Below are 22,189 nucleotides of genomic sequence, written 5' to 3' on the forward strand. Positions count from 1 at the left end.
GAGGGACCAGGCATTTTCCAGGGCCTGGATCTGCAGACGCGAGGTCTTCTGTATTCTGGCCAACCTTGGTGTTGCAGCTGCTCTCTGAACCTGTTTGCTTGAACTAAATGTAACGGGGCCAACTTAGGTTAACTTTGGGAATCCAGCCAACCTGACTTTAGGGAGAGTATGGAGCCAGGGATGGCATTGTGAATCTGGAGGGCCGAAACCAGAAGAACCTGCAACGTGGCACCTGCGGCCTTACTTCCCCCGGAAAAGCACCAGCGGCGGCGCCCAGGCGCGCGGTGCAATGTGGGCCAGTAAGAGGCGCGGCTGGCCCCGCCCCCTGCACCGCCCACGTGGCCAGCGCCACCTGCCTCATTGTGCCCAGGAGTTCTCCAAACCCGCGCTGCGGAGTGAGTGACCCAGTTCAGGCCAGTTTGACCTCGAGGATCCAGAGGTGGAGACGGTACTACCTCCCACCTCTGGTTTCCATCCCCTTCAGGTCCTTCCTCGGAAGGCGGGGAAGGAAGTCCACCCTGCGCGTGATCCTTTATGCCCGGCCCCTGCCCTTCCCTCCGGGTGGAGCTTCCTCCTCACCGCCAGACTTAAGCTGAGGACCGTTGGATCTCTGGTAGGGTGCAGAACTGACATCAGGCCACACTACCCTATTCACGCTCTGTGCTTGTGCCAAGGTGAGCTTCTCTTGCTGCTGGCCTATCTTTCTCCCGGAGAAGATGGCCTCGATCCTTTACTACTGAAATGTAAGCCCCCGGGGTTGAGCGGAGAGCGCAGAGCACTGGAGGGGACGAGACTTGGTTTCGGATTTGAGCTCTTCTTTGTCTCTGCATGATCTTGCTAACTTCCCAGTTTCTCTGAACCTGTTTCCTCAGCAATAAAATGAGGTCCTACATTAGAACTGTAGCAAGAATTGAGATAAAGCTTTGAAGGCGCACAGCGCATACTAGATGATCTGCAAGTTTTAATTGCCATCTTTCTGTTTGCTCGTGCTTTTTCCAGCTGCTCCGGCTTTCTTATGCAGGTGCAGGGATGGTTCTGAGAAGTGGAGAGAAGTGGGGATAATTCTCTTACTTAGACACCTGCTTTGGGTCTGAGAAAGTCTGACGTGTTATTCTGTTGCCCCAGAACTCTGTTAAAGTGAGACACAGATCTGAACCTTCACTGGATGAGGCTACTGTTAATTAACTCTTCCCCTTCAGATCGTTCATACTCAGGGCTGCGGGCCTGTTACTTTTCCAAGATCTGTTTCCTTATCTTTAATACAGGAGCAATCTCAGTATGTTTCTATCTGGTCCACTGGGATTTTTTGCCGAGTACAATAAAGTGCTTTGATATTCTCCAAGAGGATTCTTTCCAGGTTTTCCAAGAGGTAAAGGAAGAAGGTGACAGAGGCAGCGACTTCCTTCCAGCTGGCCAAACTCAGCCTCTCAAGATCTCTCCCCCATAAGCCATGTGTGTGTGGTGTGTGTGTGTATTGTGTACATTGTATGTATGTATGTATGTATGTATGGGACAGGTACTCTAGGAGTGAGGGGTTCAGGCAGATGACGGGCTCAGACCTCAAGGAGTAGCCAGGTTTGTGGGGGAAATTTATATATAAACAGAAAAATGTAGTGATGTGCACATGCTATCAGTACATGGAAGTAGCCATCCATTTATTTATTTATTTTCTTTTTAGAGATGGATGGGGGTCTCTCGCTCTGTTGCCCATGCTGGAGTGTAGTGGTGGAATCCTTGCTCAGTGCAGCCTCAAACTTCTGGGCTCAAATGATCCTGCCATCTCAGCCTTTGGACCATAAAGTGCATGCCACTGTGCCCAGTTAATCTTTAAAATTTAAAAAAAAAAAATTCTCCCTAGCAAGCAGACTCAGAAAGAAAAAAACAAATTTTTGTAGAGACAGTGTTTCCTTTTGTTGCCCAGGTTTCAAGTGATCCTCCTGCCTCAGCCTGCCCAGGTGCTGAGATTACATGTATGAGCCACTGCACCTGGAAAGGAGCCAGAAATGTAAAGTGCTAGCTGAAGGATGAGCAGCAGTTAGCCAGGCAAATGTAGGGTTTGGGGAGGGAAAGTGTGCACACACCTAGAGTCAGGTAAGTGGTGTGACCCTGTTGAGTGTTCAAAGTCTGGAATACAGTCTGACATGAGGAGGTGGTGAAATGAGGAAGATAGGAGCCAGGTTTTGAGGAGGCTGGACTTTATCCTGAATATAGGGGAGAACTGCTGGAAGGGTTTGAGACTGGGAGTCACATGGTTGGATCTGGCGATGGACTGTGGGAAGAGGGACCACTTTGGAAGCCAAGATCTGTGGTTTAAGTAAAGAGTGATGGTCAGCTGGGCACAGTGGCTCATGCCTGTAATCCCAGCACTTTGGGAGGCCAAGGCGGGTGGATCACCTGAGGTCAGGAGTTCAAGACCAGCCTGGCCAACACGGTGAAACCCTGTCCATACTAAAAATACAAAAAGTAGCTGAGTGTGGTGGCACACACCTGTAATCCCAGCTACTCGGGAGGCTGAGGCAAGAGAATCACTTGAACCCCGGAGGCAGAGATTGCAGTGAGCTGAGATCATGCCACTGCATTCCAGCCTGGGCAACAGAGTGACACTCTGTAGCAAAAAAAAATTTAAAAAGGCTGGGCGCAGTGGCTCATGCTTGTAATACCAGCACTTTGGGAAGCTGAGGCGAGCAGATCACGAGGTCAAGAGATGGAGACCATCCTGGCCAACATGGTGAAACCCCATCTCTACTAAAAATACAAAAATTAGCTGGGCGTGGTGCCATGCGCCTGTAGTCCCAACTACTGGGGAGGCTGAGGCAGGAGAATCGGTTGAACCTGAGAGGCAAAGGTTGTAGTGAGCCGAGATCACACCACTATACTCCAGCCTGGCGACAGAGCAAGACTCTGTCTCAAAAAAAGAGAGTGATGGTGGTCAGAGATGGGGCAGTGGCAGTAGAGGTAGATACGGATGGACTAAAGATTTAGGAATATATATTTTAAAATTCTTTTCACGGCCGGGCGCGGTGGCTCACGCCTGTAATCCCAGCACTTTGGGAGGCCGAGGCGGGCGGATCACGAGGTCAGGAGATCGAGACCATCCTGGCTAACACGGTGAAACCCTGTCTCTACTAAAAATACAAAAAAAAAAAATTAGCCGGGCGAGGTGGCGGGCGCCTGTAGTCCCAGCTACGCAGGAGGCTGAGGCAGGAGAATGGCGTGAACCCCGGGGGACGGAGCCTGCAGTGAGCCGAGATCGCGCCACTGCACTCCAGCCTGGGTGAAAGAGCGAGACTCTTTCTCAAAAAAATAAAAAATAAAAATAAAATTCTTTTCACATACATCAAGAAGTACAGGAAGTATTATTGCAGTCTTAGGTCTTAGGTTACATATTAGAGCATTCTCTTTTTCTGTAGCTATAAGTATTAACAAGATTTACAACCCAGCTAAACTGACAAAATCTGGCCAACATTACATATGTAAGGTGGTTTTCCAAGCTGGCTTTTTTAGAAGTATAGGAGAGGCCAGGGGCAGTGGCTCATGCCTGTAATCCCAGCACTTTGGGAGGCCAAGGCGGGCGGATCACGAGGTCAGGAGATCAAGACCATCCTGGTTAACAGGGTGAAACCCTGTCTCTACTAAAAAATGCAAAAAACTTAGCCGGGCATGGTAGCAGGCACCTGTAGTCCTTGCTACTCGGGAGGCTGAGGCAGGAGAATGGCATGAACCCGGGAGGTGGAGCTTGCAGTGAGCTGAGATCGCACCACTGCCCTCCAGCCTGGGTGACAGAGCGAGACTCCGTCTCAAAAAAAAAAAAAAAAAAAAAAAAAGGAAGTATAGGAGAAAGCCAGGTGTGGTGGCTCACACCTGTAATCCCAGCACTTTAGGAGGCCAAGGTGGGAGGGTCACTTGAGGCTAGAAGTTTGAGAGGGCAAAATAGTGAGACCTTATCTCTACAAAAGAAAAATAAGGCCAGGCATGGTGGCTCACACTTATAATCCCAGCACTTTGGGAGGCTGAGGCAGAAGGATCACTTGAGCCCAGGAGTTTGAGACAAGCCTGGGCAACAAGGAGAAGCCCTGTCTCTACGAAAAATACAAAAAATGAGCTGGACATGGTGGCCCATGGTTCTAGTCCCAGCTACCTGGGAGGCTGAGTGGAGAGGATAGCTTGAGCCTGGGAGGTGGAGGTTGCAGTGAGCTGAGATCACAGCACTGCCCTCCAGCTTGGACGTTAGAGCGAGACTCTGTCCCAATAAGTAAATAAGCCAGGCACAGTGGCTCACGCCTGTAATCCCAGCACTTTGGGAGGCCGAGGCAAGTGGATCACGAGGTCAGGAGATCAAGACCATCCTGGCTAACACAGTGAAACCCCATCTCTACTAAAAATACAAAAAATTAGCCGGGTGCTGTGGCAGGTGCCTGTAGTCCCAGCTACTCGGGAGGCTGAGGCAGGAGAATGGCGTGAACCCGGGTGGCAGAGCTTGCGGTGAGCCAAGATAGCACCACTGCAGTCCGGCCTGGGCGAAAGAGTGAGACTCCGTCTCAAAAAAATAAAAAATAAATAAGCTGGGTGTGGTGACATGTGCCTGTAGTCCCAGCTACTCGGGATTTCTCCAGTCCAGGAGTTCAAGGCTGCAATGAGCCATGAATGGGCCACTCTACTCCAGCCTGGGCAGCAGAATGAGACCCTGTCTCAAAAAGAAAATTACAGGAGAAAATACTCTCCTCACCAGCTACTTATCAAAACCATAATCTGATAATACTCATAAATGCCTGCAAGGAACTGCAAATTCTTTAGATGGCTTTTATTTATTTATTTTTTAGACAGGGTTTCACTCTGTGGCCCAGGCTGGAGTGCAGTGGTGTGATTTCAGCTCATTGCAACCTCTGCCCCCCAGGCTCAAGGGATCCTCCTGCCTCAGCCCCCTAGTAGCTAGGACCACAGAGACACATCACCATGCCTGGCTAATTTTCATATTTTTTGTAGAGACCAAGTTTTGCCATGTCCCCCAGGCTGGTCTCGAACTCCTGGACTCAAGCAATCTGCTTGCCTCAGCCTCCCAAAGTGCTGGGATTAACAGGCATGAGCCACCACACCCAACCAGATGGTTTTTTTTAAGACCCAAATGGATTATACTATCAACATGTTTGGTTTGCTTTAACACTTGTTATCCAGGGCTTTGGTCTTTTGGTGAAATAGAGTACAAAGTCAACACTCTATCCACAAGTTCCGCATCTGCAGATTCAACCAACCTAGAATCAAAAATACTTGGGGACAAAAAACCAATTTTAAAAATTCAAATAAAAAAATACAGTATAGGCCGGGTGTGGTAGCTCACGCCTGTAGTCCCAGCACTTTGGGAGGCCGAGGTGGGTGGATCACCTGAGGTCGGGAGTTCGAGACCAGCCTGACCAACATGGAGAAACCCTGTCTTTACTAAAAATACAAAATTAGCCAGGCGTGGTGGTGCATGCCTGTAATCCCAGCTACTTGGGAGTCTAAGGCAGGAGAATCACTTGAACCCAGGAGGCAGAGGTTGCAGTGAGCTGACATTGCACCATTGCATTCCAGCCTGGGCAACAAGAGTGAAACTCTGTCTAAAAAAAAAATAATATGTATATATAACACCTATTTACCTAGCATTTAGCATTTATATTGTATTAGGAATTAGAAGTATTTAGAGTTGATTTAAAATATACAGGATGATGTACTTAGGTTTATGCAAATACTATGCCATTTTATATAAGGGACTGGAGCATCCCAGGATTTTGGTATCTGAAGGGGTCCTGGAACCAGTTTCCTGTGGATACCAAGGGATGACTATACAGAAAGAAGAGCATGGGTTAGGCCCTGTGCAAGGTGCTTTAGATATAGTATCTCTTGAAAATATCAGAACTGAGATTCAAACGCAGGTCTGCGTAGCCCCAGAGCCTAAACTGTTTCCTCTGCACTCCACCGCTGGATTTGATGAGTACAGTTTTGGACATGGCGAATCTCAGATGCCTATACATACTAGTGGAGAGGTCCAGAGGGCGTTGAATATACAGAAGTGGGGTGAGAAGAATCAAGGCCTAAGGCGATAACCGAAGACATGAACTCAACTAGGGAATGAGGAGATTGAGGAGAAAACCCTGAAGGGACCTTTCCTCTGCCTCCCACACCAGCATTTGTGGGAGGCAGAGGAAAGGCCCATGCAGCCAGGAAACACTCATGTAGATATTGTTTCCTTTTTTTCCTGTGTCTTCTAGTTCCCTGCATCCAGGCAGCAACTGTAGAGCCCTTTGAGAAGGAAAGAATTCAGCAGAGGGAAGGAACCTAGACACTGAATTGGAAATAATAAAACCTGATACCTGATAATACCCTCCTCCCCACTCAACCCACACATCTCCCTTTTACACTTGAAGATAACACGAGGGTTTCTGGCCGGGTGCGGCGGTTCACGCCTGTAATCCCAGCACGTTGGGCCAAGGTGGGTGGATTGCTTGAGGTCAGGAGTTTGAGACCAGCCTACCCAACATGGTGAAACCCCGTCTCTACTAAAAATACAAAAAATTAGCCAGGTGTGGTGGTGGGCACCTGTAATCCCAGCTACTCTGGAGTCTGAGGCAAGAGAATCACTTGAACCTGGGAAATGGAGGTTGCAGTGAGCCAAGATCGTGCCACTGTACTCCAGCCTGGGTGACAGAGCAAGACTCCGTCTTAAAAAAAAAAAAAAGGATAGCCGGGCGCAGTGGCTCACGCCTGTAATCCCAGCACTTTGGGAGGCTGAGGCAGGTGGATCACAAGGTCAGGAGTTCGAGACCAGCCTGGCCAATACAGTGAAACCCCATCTCTACTAAAAATATAAAAATTAGCTGAGTGTGGTGGCGGGCGCCTATAGTCCCAGCTACTCGGGAGGCCAAGGCAGGAGAATCACTTGAACCTGGGAGGTGGAGGTTGTGGTGAGCCAAGATTGCATCATTGCCCTCCAGCCTGGGCAAGAAGAGTGAAACTCCGTCTCAAACAAAATAAATAAATAAAAGATAGGCTGGGCACAGTGGCTCATGCCTGTAATCCCAGCACTTTGAAAAGCTGAGGCTGGTGGATCACCTGAGGTCAGGAGTTCAAGACCAGCCTGGGCAACATGGTGAAACCCTGTCTCTACTAATAATACAAAAATTAGCTGGGCATGGTGGCACATGCCTGTAATCCCAGCTACTCGGGAGGCTGAGGCAGGAGAATCGCTTGAACCCAGGAGGCGGAGGTTGCAGTGAGCCAAGAACGCGCCATTGCACTCCAGCCTGGGTGATAAGAATGAAACTCTGTCTCAAAAAATAATAATAAAAAAGATAACATGAGGGTTTCTGAATGCTGCCAAAGGTCCAGATAGGCAGTTCCTGACAAGCTCAGTGTCTGGAATCTTAATGCACGGCTAGGCTGGAAAGCAGTTGTATCAAGCAGAAGATGAGGAAGTCAAGAGCTGGCTAAGGATGATTTTCTGTCCTAGAGAAAAACATCTATGTGGCACCTTCATTCTTCCCTAGGGAGCTCTTGTTCTTTGCAGATCTCCTACATCTTTCATCCCTGTTCCCCAAGCCTCAGCCTTTTCGGTGTTCAGTTTCACCAGCAAAAGAAAGGGAGAAGCAAGATTCATGTTTCTTCTTCCTTTTCCCCTTAAGCCAGGGTGTTGTTCAAGCTCTCACCCCAGGTGTAATTTCAGAGCCTTCTCATGCGTGCTGGGTAATCTGCGAGAGGCCAACAGGTCATTGGGCATTAAGTCCAGGAAACCTGCCTTAGACCCTGGTGGCAGCAGGCCACCAGGTTCCTCTTGTCAAGTCCAGACTTGCTTGCTTGATCCCTTGGAAATTTGATTATAAAGAGCATTGCCCTGGTAGCCTGTGGTTTGACACTCAGATTGAAGTTTTGATTTTGTTTTAGCAGAAAAGAGTGGTTTCCAAAACCAACCTAAACTAGACTATAAAATTCTTCCTGGGTCAGAAGTATTAGGAAAGACAGTGTTGGTGTACTGGCTTTACTCACAACTTGTCTTTTTTTTTTTTGAGATGGAGCCTCACTCTGTATCCCAGGCTGGAGTGCAGTGGCATGATCTCAGCTCACTGCAACCTCTGCCTCCTGGGTTCAAGCGATTCTCCTGCCTCAGCCACCTGAGTAGCTGGGATTACAGGTGTGCACCACCATGTCCAGCTAATTTTTGTATTTTTAGTAGAGAGGGGGTTTCGCCATGTTGGCCAGGCTGGTCTCGAACTCCTGACCTCAAGTGATCCGCCTGCCTCAGCCTCCCAAAGTGCTGGGATTACAGACGTTAGCCACTGTACCCGGCCTCAACTTGTCTGTTGCCCAGACTGGAGTGCAGTGGCACTATATCGGCTCACTGCAACCTCCGCCTCCTGGGTTCAGGTGATTCTCATGTCTTGGTCTCCCAAGTAGCTGAGATTACAGGCATGCGCCGCCATGCCCAGCTAATTTTTTTTTTTTTTTTTGAGATGGAGTCTTGCTCTGTCGCCCAAGCTGGAGTGCACTGGCTCAATCTCAGCTCACTGCAACCTCCACCTCCCGTGTTCAAGCGATTCCTCCTGTCTCAGCCTCCTGAGTAGCTGGGACTACAGGCACATGCCACCATGCCCGGCTAATTTTTGTATTTTTTTTTTTTTTTTTTTGAGACGGAGTTTTGCTCTGTCGCCCAGGCTGGAGTGCCATGGTGCGATCTCGGCTCACTGCAAGCTCCGCCTCCTGGGTTCACGCCATTCTCCTGCCTCAGCCTCCAGAGTAGCTGGGACTACAGGCGCCCGCCACCACGCCCGGCTAGTTTTTTGTATTTTTAGTAGAGATGGGGTTTCACCATGTTAGCCAGGATGGTCTCGATCTCCTGACCTCGTGATCCGCCCACCTCGGCCTCCCAAAGTGCTGGGATTATAGGCGTGAGCCACCGTGTCCGGCCTAATTTTTGTATTTTTAGGAGAGATGGGGTTTCACCATGTTGGTCAGGCTGGTCTCGAACTCCTGACCTCGTGATCCGCCCTCTTTGGCCTCCCAAAGTGCTGGGATTACAGGCGTGAGCCACCACACCCGGCCTAATTTTTGTATTTTTAGTAGAGACGGGGTTTCGCCATGTTGGCCAGGCTGGTAATACCCTGACCTCAGGTGATCCGTCTGTCTCGGCCTTCCAGAGTGTTGGGGTTACAGGCGTGAGCCACCACTCCCGGCCACAACTTGTCTTATTACTTGCTCTATCCTACATCCTTTTAGAACCTGGAAACTAGGATTATATTTATAAAGATATTGTTGGTAATTAAATCAATCCCAACAGTGATATTCATGGTACTGATGAGATCAAGGGAAAAGGTTGTATCTACCTCATTGGCTCTTGGTGTGAACATTCTCTCTCCTTTTCTTTCACTTGAATAACTCCTGTTCAGTTATTCTTTAGGACTTGACTCAGGAAGAGATGCCCCCAAGAAGCCATCCTAGCAAGGTTACTCTTTTCTTGCCACCCTTGTGCAGCTCTTATGCAGAATTTGATCGAAGCTCTTATCAATGTGTACTGATATCACCTGTTCCCATTACGAGACCATAAACTGAAGGAAGGCAGTTTAAATATTTAAATATGTTTTTCTCTTGGGTTTAGCACAAGAGTTGGAACATTCAATTTACAGACAAAATGAGTATTCTTGAGCCATTTGGTGACTTCTTATTTTCATAGCTTTCCAGAGGGGGAGGCTCCAGTTACCTGCTTTGTTTGGTTGGAAATTTACTTGTATCTGTAATTAGTTATTTTTCTGCTGCACTGAAGTCATGTATATAGTTTCCCCTTCCTGGAAAGAGTTCTTCCCCTTGACTCTTGGGAATTCTTAAAAGCCAGTGTCAATATTTCTTTGTCCTTGCCCTTTTCTATAGTACATCATACTTGTATCTACCGTATCTTTTTATAGGTCTGTGTTTATTTGCCTTTTTTCCATTAGCTCCTCCTTAGATCCTTGGTTTTGCCACTTTATTTATTTATTTTTTTTTTTGAGATGGAGTCTCCCTCTGTCGCCCAGGCTGGAGTGCAGTGGCATGATCTCAGCTCACTGCAACCTCCGCCTCCCGGGTTCAAGCAATTCTCCTGCCTCAGCCTCCCAAGTAGCTGGGATTATAGGCACCCGCCACCGTGCCTGGCTAATTTTCGTATTTTTAGTAGAGACAAGGTTTCACTATGTTGACCAGTGCTGGTCTTGATCTCTTGACCTCGTGATCCACCTGCCTCGACCTCCCAAAGTGCTGGGATTGCAGGCGTGAGCCACCACACCCGGCCAGTTTTGCCACTTCTTAGCTGTTGATTTGGAGCAAATTTCACTTTTTTTTTTTTTTTTTTGAGACGAAGTCTGGCTCTGTCGGCCAGGCTGGAGTGCAGTGGCGCAATCTTGGCTCACTGCAACCTCTGCCTCCCGAGTTCAAACGATTCTCCCACCTCAGCCTCCATAGCTGGGACTACAGGCGCATGCCACCACACCTAGCTAATTTTTGTATTTTTTGGTAGAAACAGGATTTCACCATGTTGGCCAGGCTGATCTCTAACTTCTGACCTCAAGTGATCTGCCTGCTTTGGCCTCCCTATGTGCTTGTTATTACAGGTGTGAGGCACAGCACCCGGTCTAACTTCACTTCTTTGAGCCTATTTTCTCAACTAAAAAATTAAAGATCTGGATATGGTGGCTCATACCTGTAATCCCAGCAACTCAGGGTGCTGAAGTGGCTGGATAGCTTGAGGCCAGAAGTTCAAGACCAGCCTGGGCAACCTAGCCAGAACCCATCTCTAAAAAAGTTTAAAAACATCCAGGTGTGCTGGCACAGGCCTGTAGTCCCAGCTACTTGGAAGGCTGAGGCAGGAATATCACTTGAACTTAGGAGTTCAAGGCTGCAGTGAGCCATGATCACACCACTGTTCTCCAACCCAGGAGACAGAACCAGACCCTTAGTCTAAAAAAGAGTTCCTTTTTTAGGACTCCCTTTACCTCCCTTGCAGGAGCCCACTTGGGCCTACCAGCATGGCTGACCAGACCTCTGTGAAAGGTCCTTAGAGAATCTCTGTAGTTCTTTTTTTTTTTTTGAGACAAAATCTCGCTCACTGCAACCTCCGCCTCCTGGGTTCAAGTGATTCTCCTGCCTCAGCCTCCCAAGTAGCTGGGACTACAGGCACCCGCCACCACGCCCGGCTAATTTTTTGTATTTTTAGTAAAGACGGGCTTCTTTCACTGAGTTAGCCAGGATGGTCTCGATCTCCTGACCTTGTGATCCACCCGCCTTGGCCTCTCAAAGTGCTGGGATTACAGGCGTGAGCCACTGTGCCTGGCCGAGAATCTCTGTAGTTCTGACAACCTCCTGGGAACATTCATTTCATCCTCAGAAAAGTGGCCCCTTCCTGGGCCTATTCAGTTACCTGGTCTCTCTCTCATAATGGCCTTTGCCTGCCTTACACTGGCTTGAGACCTTAGTTAGTCAAGACTGGGTGCTTCTGTGTGGCCACCTGCTTTTGTTTTTAGATAGTGCAGTTCTTTAACAGAGATCTTTAGCCTGCCACAGAGAAGGGCAGCCAGGCTGGTGGTCTGGTTAGTGTTTGTCCAGGAGCTACTGGCCATGGTTGGTTTTGGTCACCCTGTCTCCGCTGCCTTTGCTCACAGGCACATATATAACCACGTGTTTGTCCTCCACATCTGTCCCCTCTTCCCCACCCCTGCCTGGCCCATGATTTGTAGTAGTGAGACAGAGTCTTACTCTGTCACCCAGGCTGGAGTGCAGTGGCGCGATCTAAGCTAACTGCAACCTCTACCTCCCAGGTTCAAGTGATTCTTGTGCCTCAGCCCCCCAAGCAGCTGGGACTACAGGTGCGCGCCACCATGCCTAGATAATTTTTGTATTTTTAGTAGAGATGGGGTTTCACCATGTTGGCCCAGCTGGTCTTGAACTCTTGACCTCAGGTGATCTGTCCGCTTCAGCCTCCCAAAGTGCTGGGATTACAGGCGTGAGCCACTGCAGACTCTGCTTTGCAGTATTCTTGACAGTGGATATCTGAGACCTGAACAACAGCACTAACCCCAACACCATTCTCTTCCCATCTGTGTTTCAGGGAGCAATGGCGGCTTCCTGTGTTCTCCTGCACACTGGGCAGAAGATGCCTCTGATTGGTCTGGGTACCTGGAAGAGTGAGCCTGGTCAGGTGAGGGATGGGGGAAGAAAAGAGAAACTTGCTGAGCCTCTGCCTGCATTTTCCTAGCAGCCCCACCCCCATACTCCCCTTCCAGTGGGGATGAGCCAGTGGGAAGAGATAAGAGAAGAGACCAATTATACACCCTGGGCTTCCCCAGCTGACTCAGAGAGTGGGCTGAGGGGCCCAGCAGGGCCAGGGCCATAGGAAGGACATCTTTCTCTAACTGGATCTGCACTGAGTGCTGTGGCAGACATGGGGCCCTCTGTGCCCATCCCTATGCTATGACCCCTAATATGGCAGTTATCACCCTACCCTATGCTGTGATCATGTCTCCTCTCCCACACTGGGTTCTTTGAGGGCTCAGCCTCTCCCTACTGCTCAGTCCAGAATTAGGCACGTAGCAGGTGTCAAGGTTTGAAGAATAACTAGGTGAATTGTATAGACCAAAGGTCAGCAAGCTTTTTTTTTTTTTCTTTTACTTGAGACAGGGTCTCGCTCTGTTGCCCAGGCTGGAGTGCAGTGGCATGATCTTGGCTCATGGCAGCCTTGACCTCCTGGGCTCAAGTGACCCTCCCACCTCAGCCTCCTGAGTAGCTGGGACCACAGGCACACACTAACACACAGGCCCAGCAAACTTTTTTTGTTTTTTGAAACCGAGTATCACTCTGTTCCCCAGGCTGGAGTGCAGTGGCTTGATCTCGGCTCACTGCAACCTCCGCCTCATGGGTTCAAGTGATTCTCCTGCCTCAGCCTCCTGAGTAGCTGGGACTACAGGCATGAGCCACCACACCTAGCTAATTTTTGTATTTTTAGTAGAGACGGGGTTTTACCATGTTGGCAAGGCTGGTCTTGAACTCCTGACCTCAGGTGATCCACCTGCCTTGGCCTCCCAAAGTGCTGGGATTACAGATGTAAGCCACCTCGCCCGGCCACAAACTATTTTTTAAAGAACAAGATGGGGCCAAGTGTGGTGGCTCATACCTTTAATCCCAGCACTTTGGGAGGCCGAGGCAGGAAGACTGCTTGAGCCCAGGAATTTGAGACCAGACGGGGCAACACAGTGAGACCCCCGTCTCTACAAAAAATTCAAAAAATTAGAATGTGCCCGTGGTCCCAACTGCTTGAGAGGCTGAGTTAGGGGGATTGCTAGAGCCCTGGAAGTTGAGGCTGCAGCGACCTATGATCATGCCACTGCACTGCAGCCTGGACAGAGCAAGACCATCTTAAAAAAAATAAAAAAGTAGGCCGGACACTGTGGCTCACGCCTGTAATCCCAGCACTTTGGGAGGCCAAGGCAGGTGGATCACAAGGTCAGGAGTTCGAGACCAGCTTGGCCAACATGGTGAAACCCCGTCTCTACTAAAAATACAAAAATTAGCCAGGTGTGGTGGCACACACCTGTAATCCCAGCTACTTGGGAGGCTGAGGCAGGAGAATTGCTTGAACCTGGGAGGCAGAGGTTGCAGTGAGCCAAAATTACGCCACTGCACTCCAGCCTAGGCAACAGAGCAAGACTCTGTCTAGGGGGAGAAAAATTAAGGAAAAAAAGTTAAAAAACAATTAGATTTGGACAAGTTACATATGGAGGTGATTATACACTATGTGATCTTTTAATATTGTAACCACTTAAGCCGGGTGTGGTGGCTCATGCCTATAATCCCAGCACTTTGGGAGGCTGAGGCAGGCAATCACCTGAGGTGGGGAGTTCGAGACCAGCCTGACCAACACGGAGAAACCTCGTCTCTACTAAAAGTGCAAAATTAGCCAGGCGTGGTGGTGCATGCCTGTAATCCCAGGTACTCGGGAGTCTGAGGCAGGAGAATCATTTGAATCCGGGAGGCGGAGGTTGCAGTGAGCCGAGATCGTGCAGCCTGGGCAATAAGAGCGAAACTGCATCCCAAGAAAAATAATAATAAAATAAATAAGTAAACACTTAAAAATATAGATGTAGTTCTTAATTCAAGAACTGTTAAAGTTGGGCCGGGCGCGGAGGCTCAAGCCTGTAATCCCAGCACTTTGGAAGGCCGAGGCGGGCAGATTACGAGGTCAGGAGATCGAGACCATCCTGGCTAACACGGTGAAACCCCGTCTCTACTAAAAGAAAAAAAAATACAAAAAATTAGCCGGGTGTGTTGGCGGGCGCCTGTAGTCCCAGCTACTCGGGAGGCTGAGGCAGGAGAATGGCGTGAACCCAGGAGGTGGAGGTTGCAGTGAGCCGAGATCATGCCACTGCACTCCAGCCTGGAGGATAGAGAAAGACTCCGTCTCAAAAAAAAAAAAAGAAAGAAAAGAACTGTTAAAGTTGATAATTGAGTGACCCCTGGTGTAGACCCTCCCAGCTGAGGGGAGTCTGGGAATGTAGACCTGCTCTCTCAGGGTGGACGTAGCTATGAGATTTGGCACCTGCCTGGAATGGGGCATTTCCCCAGGGCTTCCTCCTTCTTCCTTGGAAATCTTGAGTCAGAGTGAAGAGAAGTTTGGGGATTAAGTTTGACAGAAGCCCCAGCAGAGAACAGATTCTTCTATCTGGGATTTAGACTGATATTTGTGGTGTGCTTGGATGACCTGTGTCTCTTTTCCCTTTTGCTTTCTTTCCTATAGCTGCCAAGGAGCCTGGAGCCAGGGTCCCTGTGCTTCAGGCAGGCACTTGTCATAGCCTCAGAGAAGTCAGGAGCTAGGTCAAGGCAGGGGGTGGGGGCCACAGACAAGGCCAAGGCGGGGCATGGAACAGCAGGGGTCAGATGTTAGGAGAAGTACGTCTGCACCCGGGTGGGGATCTTGAATACTATGCCAGGCACCCACAACAAGAGCTTTGAGTGCTTTGTGTCTAGGGCTGGGTACCCTTGTTTCTGCTGCTGATGCCATGTTTCCAGTATGGATTTTAGCAAAATTAACTGACCCATCCTTCTACCTGATGCCTGTTTTCTTCTCTCTCATTAGGGAGTTCTGGGTCCAGCTTTCAGCCCACTTATCTGCCTCCAGCTTTCAGCCTACTTATCTGCCTTCCTTAATCTTTTCCCCCTTCTAACCTCTTTTGCTGGCCTGTGCTCCCAGAGTTCCCAGAGTCTGTCTACACAACTCCCTGTATGTCCTTGGCCTAGGAATTTTTTCTTATGTTTCTCTAACCAGCTTCTTAGAACCTGGAACTTGTTTCCATGGTCTATACTTCTTTTCTCTATTTATCCATCTGTCTTCTGATTGAAAAAAAAAATTATTTTTTTTATTTTTTTAAATTTTAAAATTTTTATTTATTTATTTATTTTATTTTATTTTTTATTTTTATTTTTTATTTTTGAGACGGAGTCTCGCTCTTTCACCCAGGCTGGAGTGCAGTGGCGCGATCTCGGCTCACTGCAGGCTCCGCCCCCCGGGGTTCACACCATTCTCCTGCCTCAGCCTCCCGCGTAGCTGGGACTACAGGCGCCTGCCACCTCGCCCAGCTAATTTTTTGTATTTTTAGTAGAGACGGGGTTTCACCGTGTTAGCCAGGATGGTCTCGATCTCCTGACCTCATGATACGCCCACCTCGGCCTCCCAAAGTGCTGGGACTACAGGCATAAGCCACCGCACCCAGCCAATTTTTTTTTTTTTTTTTTTTTTTTGAGAAGGAGTTTCACTCTTGCTGCCCAGGCTGGAGTGCAATGGCATGATCTTGGCTCACTGTAACCTCCACCTCCCGGGTTCAAGCGATTCTCCTGCCTCAGCCTCCCAAGTACCCGGGATTATAGGCATGCACCACCATGCCCAGCTAATTTTGTATTTTTAGTAGAGACGGGGTTTCTCCGTGTTGGTTAGGCTGGTCTCAAACTCCCAACCTCAGGTGATCCGCCCGCCTCGGCCTCCCAAAGTGCCGGGATTACAAGTGTGAGCCACCACGCCTGGCCTTTATTTAAAAAAAAAAAATTGTTTTTAATTTGTTGTTGTTATTTTTTGTGTGTTTTTTTGAGACGGAGTCTCACTCTGTCTCGCCCAGGATGGAGTGCAGTGGCATGATCTCAGCTCACTACAGCCTCCTCCTCCTGGGTTCAAGTGATTCTCCTATCTCAGCTCCTGAGTAGCTGGGACTACAGGCATGTGCCACCATGCACAGCTAATTTTTGTATTTTTAGTAGAGACAGAGTGTCACCATGTTGACCAGGCTGGTCTCAAACCCCTGACCTCAGGTGATCCACCTGCCTCGGCTTCCCAAAGTGCTGGGATTATAGGCATAAGCCACCACGCCTGGCCTTATTTTTTTTTTTTTTTAAAAAGAGGTGGGGGTCTCGCTATGTTGACCAGGCTGGTCTTGAACTCCTGCCTTCAAGCAATGCTCCCATGTTGGCCTCCCAAAGTCCTAGGATTACAGGCATGAGCCACTGTGCTCAGCCTGAAAAAATATTTACTAAAGCCCTCTTTATGGTAGATGCCGGGAAAATATTGTTAGTTTTTGCTAGACCTTGCTGAGATGGCTTGGGTAGGAAGGCATCTTAGAGACTGGTTGGGGTGGGAGCAGAGCAAAGGGTTTGGAGCCTCTGAAGAGGCTTCTGGTCCCTTAGACTGAAACCATCTTCCATGTTTTTTTTTTTTTTTTTTTTTTTTTAGACGGAGTTTCACTCTTGTTGCCGAGGCTGAAGTGCAGTGGCGCAATCTCAACCTCAGCTCACTGCAACCTCTGCCTCCTGGGTTCAAGTGATTCTCCTGCCTCAGCCTCCCGAGTAGCTGGGATTACAGGCGCCCGCCACCACACCCAGCTAATTTTGTATTTTTAGTAGAGATGGGGTTTCACCATGTTGGCCAGGCTGACCTCCAGCTGGCCAGGCTGGTCTCGAACTCCTCACCTCAGGGGATCTGCCCACCTCAGCCTCCCAAAGTGCTGGGATTATAGGCATGAGCCACCACACCCAGTTCATCTTCCATCTTTTCACCTCCACTGCATAGATGTGCCTGTTATATTTCTGACCCCCCTTCCCCCAGCATTGACCTTGGGGTGGCGACAGTAGAAGGCTGAAACCAACAGAGCTGAAACCTCTGCTTCTCTCACCTTGCAGGTAAAAGCAGCTGTTAAGTATGCCCTTAGTGTAGGCTACCGCCACATTGATTGTGCTGCTATCTACGGCAATGAGCCTGAGATTGGGGAGGCCCTGAAGGAGGACGTGGGACCAGGCAAGGTGAGGACTGGGGTTGTAAATATAGGTGGGGTGAGAGAACTTAGAAGCTGAAGCTAGGGCTGGGGCCCAGCTGGAGGGAATCTGGCACCAGCTTCCTTCCAGTTCCTCTCCCAGAGTTGAGGGTGGGTGAGACCACATGCCTGTGGCTCTTCTCACTGTGGGCCCTGCCCCCTGCACTAGGCGGTGCCTCGGGAGGAGCTGTTTGTGACATCCAAGCTGTGGAACACCAAGCACCACCCCGAGGATGTGGAGCCTGCCCTCCGGAAGACTCTGGCTGACCTCCAGCTGGAGTATCTGGACCTGTACCTGATGCACTGGCCTTATGCCTTTGAGTGAGCCTTGCCAGAGCCTCATCTGGGGAATCAGGGGGTTGAGCAGGATGGTGTTAGTAACTTATTGTAAGTCACAGCAGCAGAGCAGGATAGGAACACTCATTTGCATGGCAAGCTGAGGAGCCTGACGTGGGATCTTAGCCTCTTCTGCTACAGCAGCTTAGCTGTAGCTACAGGAGTTTAACTCTAGAAAAAGGAAGGCAGTCTCACATGGTGTGTACCGCAGGGTATGCACCCGTAACCCTCCTGCTCCCTTTATTCATTTAGAAAAGGTGCTGACTTTTTTGTTGAGCACCTAGGGTTACAGTAATAAGTAAGTCTCAGCAGAAGATGTGAGAAGAGCCCACCATTAGTGCCATGCCCTGTGCTGGAAGAAGGGTGGATAACTCCCTGAGGATGAGTTAAGGAAGACTTCCTAGGGGAGAGGAGATATCTAGGTCTAGGAAGAGGAGGGGGCATAGGCATTCCATGTAAACTTAACACCTGGGTTACGATCTGGAAGGATGAAAAAGCATGGCTTTTTTTGGCCAGGCGCGGTGGCTCACGCCTGTAATCCCAGCACTTTGGGAGGCCGAGGCGGGTGGATCACGAGGTCAGGAGATCAAGACCATCCTGGCTAACACAGTGAAACCCCGTCTCTACTAAAAATACAAAAAATTAGCTGCGTGTGGTGGCGGGTGCCTGTAGTCCCAGCTACTGGGGAGGCTGAGGCAGGAGAATGGCATGAACCCGGGAGGTGGAGCTTGCAGTGAGCTGAGATAGCGCCACTGCACTCCAGCCTGGGCAGCAGAGCAAGACTCCATCTCAAAAAAAAAGAAAAAGCATGGCTTTTTAAAAATTCTTGGCCCTTTGTCCTCTCTGGGATTGGAGTTTGGGACATAGAGTGGCTGGATGGGCAGGTAGGGTAGAAACCTGGCATTTGTGTCCACACTTGGTGGGGCTGTCTCTCACTCAGGCGGGGAGACAACCCCTTCCCCAAGAATGCTGATGGGACTATATGCTACGACTCCACCCACTACAAGGAGACTTGGAAGGCTCTGGAGGCACTGGTGGCTAAGGGGCTGGTGCGGGCACTGGGCCTGTCCAACTTCAACAGTCGGCAGATTGATGACATACTCAGTGTGGCCTCTGTGCGTCCAGCTGTCTTGCAGGTAAGGACAGCAAGCAGATGAGTGGTTTAGGGGTTGTCTGCTCAAGAGCATGAGTGAGCAGACAATGGATCTGCTTAAGGGAGATGGCTAGCAAGTTGTCAGAGTGTTGGTGCAGAAGTCCTCTGCATAAAGGTGGGCATTGAAGCAGTGGGAGAGAATGAAATTGCTGATGGGAAATGGTGAGAAAAGCAGGCTGAAGGGTAGTGGGGGAGTCAGCAATAGGGGGTTGGTCCAGACATGCATGTCTGGGATGGGCCAAGCAAGCTGGGTGTCACCACTTCATGGTGATGGGTTATTCTTTGGCTCAGGTGGAATGCCACCCATACTTGGCTCAAAACGAGCTAATTGCCCACTGCCAAGCACGTGGCCTGGAAGTAACTGCCTATAGCCCTTTGGGCTCCTCTGATCGTGCATGGCGTGATCCTGATGAGCCTGTCCTGCTGGAGGAACCGGTAGTCCTGGCATTGGCTGAAAAGTATGGCCGATCTCCAGCTCAGATCTTGCTCAGGTATGGGTCAGTCTTAGGGAGAGGGCCCTGGGTTGGGAGGCAAGGGTTAAGGGATTTCTTATTTCAGTGTCTGGGTGAGGCTGAGGATCTTGCCTTGTGATCTGGAGGGAGGCCACTCTAGGCATATTTCCCATTTCAGCAGGGCTCAGGTGCTCCAGGAGCTTAGGGAAGGCTGCATGGAGAACAAAATAGTGCTTATGAATACTGACCCTTTTCCTCATCTATCTAATCCCCCAACTTAGGTGGCAGGTCCAGCGGAAAGTGATCTGCATCCCCAAAAGTATCACTCCTTCTCGAATCCTTCAGAACATCAAGGTACTTGGTAATGGGTTCTATGGGTTCTATCTTCTTTAGCTCTTTGGGACATTTTCTTGGCCCTGACTCTACCTGGCTAAAAAAGCAGTGTTGTGGAACCCCAGCTTCTGCTCACAAAGCTGGCTTTCTTGAACCCCACTCTCCATCCTCAGGTGTTTGACTTCACCTTTAGCCCAGAAGAGATGAAGCAGCTAAATGCCCTGAACAAAAATTGGCGATACATTGTGCCTATGCTTACGGTGAGGATGTATCAGCCCCCTAGACTTGGGGAATGTGAGATTTGGGGTGGGATTCTGGCCCAGGTGTGACCTACGGCTTGCTGGTTGTGAGAAGGACGCAATGTTGTGGGTGGGATTGCTATGCTGGACATAGTGCTCTCATTTCTCTTTATTGAGCTCAGGGAAGTAGTATGGCTCGGGGATAAGGCATATAACCTGTGAGTCCCAGTCCTGCTTCTTGATATCTTGTAACCTAAAGCAAGTTATTAAACTTCTCCAAGCCTCAGCTTCCTACGTGTAAAATGAGCCCAGTTCCTGACATGTAGTAGATTCTCAGTAAATGATATGAGGAGAGCCCAGAAGGCATTGTTGACCTCACTGGAGGGATTGGGGTTGGGAGGGAAGTCTGCTGTACTTAGGGAAATAAATGGTTCCTGGCCTCTTGATCTCAGTTCAGACTGCAAACTCTTAGGGGCAGGGGTAGCTACATATCAGTCTATGGGTTTGGTGCTAGAATGCTGTTGATACTGTGGTGTTCTCTGAGATGGGGATCCCAGCCACTGCCATCTGACATAGTGCTATACACAGATGAGTTTTTTTAGGAAGATTTGGGGAAGATGCCTGGAGTCTTTGGAATGGCAACTCCTGCTGATGGAGTAATCTATCTGTCTCTCTTTCCAGGTGGATGGGAAGAGAGTCCCAAGGGATGCAGGGCATCCTCTGTACCCCTTTAATGACCCGTACTGAGACCACAGTTTCTTGGCCTCCCTTCCAGCTCTCCAGCTAATGAGGTCCTGCCACAACGGAAAGAGGGAGTTAATAAAGCCATTGGAGCATCCATATTGCTTGCTTGTCTTATTTGCCTGGTCAGGCCTGAGATGGAGGCTGTTTCCCTCAGGGGTGACAGACCTTGGGCTGCTGGATGTGACCTGCCCTTGAAGCCCAAATATTCATATCCTGGTTCTGGAAGAACCTGTGAGGAGGCTGAGTAATTCTGTATCCTTGCATTAGGCACGTTGGGAAGTAGCGCCATCTACTGGCACATCTGAAGCACTGCATGCTTCCCTGGAGTCTTCTCAAGAATGCCTCGAATTGACCACCTCAGGAGTGAGCGATCAGGGCAATGATTGTCCGTTGGTTTCAAGGCAATGCTGGACCTGGGCCTTGAGTTTCCATCCCCCTGTCCTGATCAGTGCCTAGGTTTAGTAATATGAAGAATCCAAGCGACTTAACATTCATAAGTTAGGGAATCCCAGCTTGCAAAATCACAAAAGGTGGGGCACAGGGGCTTTCTCCATCAGACACTATAGTCAGTGTGCATAGGTGACCTGCAGGAGGCAACAGTCCAGCCCAGACCTTGTCACTCGGCCCCTAAGGCCCTATCTTACGCACTTTTTATTGGTGGGCACCAGAGGCCACTGATGAACAGGTTTTAGGAAGGTTTTTGGCAAATCTCTCTAACCTCCAGTCACACGGAACTCATTTTACTTTCCCAAACCATTGCTCTTCGTTCAAGAAGTATTTATTGGGTACTTATGGGTTAGGCATGATGCTAAGCCCTGGGGATATAGCTATAACCAAGACATATAAGTCCCTACAGCCTACTTGAGGAGACAGACTAATTGCATAATTAGTTTAATTACAGTTGGAAGAAGTGTTATGAGAAGTGTAGGGCGAGTAGCCTACTTATTTAATCAGCTAAGATCTGAAAGATGAATAGGGATTAATTAGTTAAAGGAGGTAAGAGTGGGAACAGCATTCCATACAAATTGGACAGCTTAGGGAAAAGTCTTGAAACTAGAAGACGCTGCTGGAAAAACCTAAAGAGGACTTGTATGACAGCAACTAAAAGTAAGGGGGACCTGGCGGTAGAGGTGATGGCATAAAACAATGCTGGAATTGGTAGGAACTGATGATTGGAAGGCCTAGAAGACTGTTGAGATTTCTATTATTTATTTATTTTTTGAATTGAGGTCTCCGTCACTGAGGCTGTAGTGTACAAAAATTTTAAATTTTTGTAGAGACTAGGTTTCCTTTTTTTTTTTTTTTTTTTTTTTTTTTTTTGAGACGGAGTCTTTCTCTGTCCCCAAGGCTGGAGTGCAGTGGCGCGATCTCGTCTCACCGCAACCTCCACCTCCTGGGTTCACGCCATTCTCCTGCCTCAGCCTCCCGAGTAGCTGGGACTACAGGTGCCCGCCAACACGCCCGGCTAATTTTTTGTATTTTTAGTAGAGGGGGTTTCACCGTGTTAGCCAGGATGGTCTCGATCTCCTGACCTCGTGATCCGCCCGCCTCAGCCTCCCAAAGTGCTGGGATTACAGGCTTGAGCCACCGCGC

The 22,189-nt window shown here is 49.2% G+C and overlaps 1 protein-coding gene across 2 annotated transcripts; it reads left to right on the top strand.

Moving 5' to 3' along the window:
• The first annotated feature begins 301 nt into the window (after window positions 1-301).
• On the top strand, window positions 302-20,692 carry AKR1A1 (aldo-keto reductase family 1 member A1). 2 transcript variants are annotated; one of them, XM_030823803.1, is made up of 9 exons: window positions 302-674; window positions 12,101-12,190; window positions 17,209-17,328; window positions 17,509-17,660; window positions 18,616-18,811; window positions 19,120-19,319; window positions 19,562-19,634; window positions 19,787-19,873; window positions 20,534-20,692. In XM_030823803.1, exons 2-9 carry the CDS (start codon window positions 12,107-12,109, stop codon window positions 20,597-20,599), a joined length of 978 nt encoding a protein of 325 aa, XP_030679663.1. In that variant the 5' UTR covers window positions 302-674; window positions 12,101-12,106; the 3' UTR covers window positions 20,600-20,692. The 2 variants fall into 2 exon arrangements, with proteins under 2 accessions (XP_030679663.1, XP_030679664.1); XM_030823804.1 differs by lacking the exon at window positions 17,209-17,328 and having other exon boundaries at window positions 345-674.
• Window positions 20,693-22,189: the final 1,497 nt, after the last annotated feature.

Source organism: Nomascus leucogenys, chromosome 12 (genome assembly GCF_006542625.1).
Source record: "Nomascus leucogenys isolate Asia chromosome 12, Asia_NLE_v1, whole genome shotgun sequence".
Lineage (NCBI taxonomy): Eukaryota > Metazoa > Chordata > Mammalia > Primates > Hylobatidae > Nomascus > Nomascus leucogenys.

What these genes read in the sequence shown, in the direction of transcription:
- AKR1A1 (XM_030823803.1), top strand. Translation starts at nt 12,107, where the DNA reads ATGGCGGCTTCCTGTGTTCTCCTGCACACTGGGCAGAAGATGCCTCTG. An exon ending in TGCGTCCAGCTGTCTTGCAG is followed by an intron (nt 18,812 to 19,119) that starts GTAAGGACAGCA and finishes TCTTTGGCTCAG; the next exon opens with GTGGAATGCCACCCATACTT. An exon ending in CCAGCTCAGATCTTGCTCAG is followed by an intron (nt 19,320 to 19,561) that starts GTATGGGTCAGT and finishes CCCCCAACTTAG; the next exon opens with GTGGCAGGTCCAGCGGAAAG.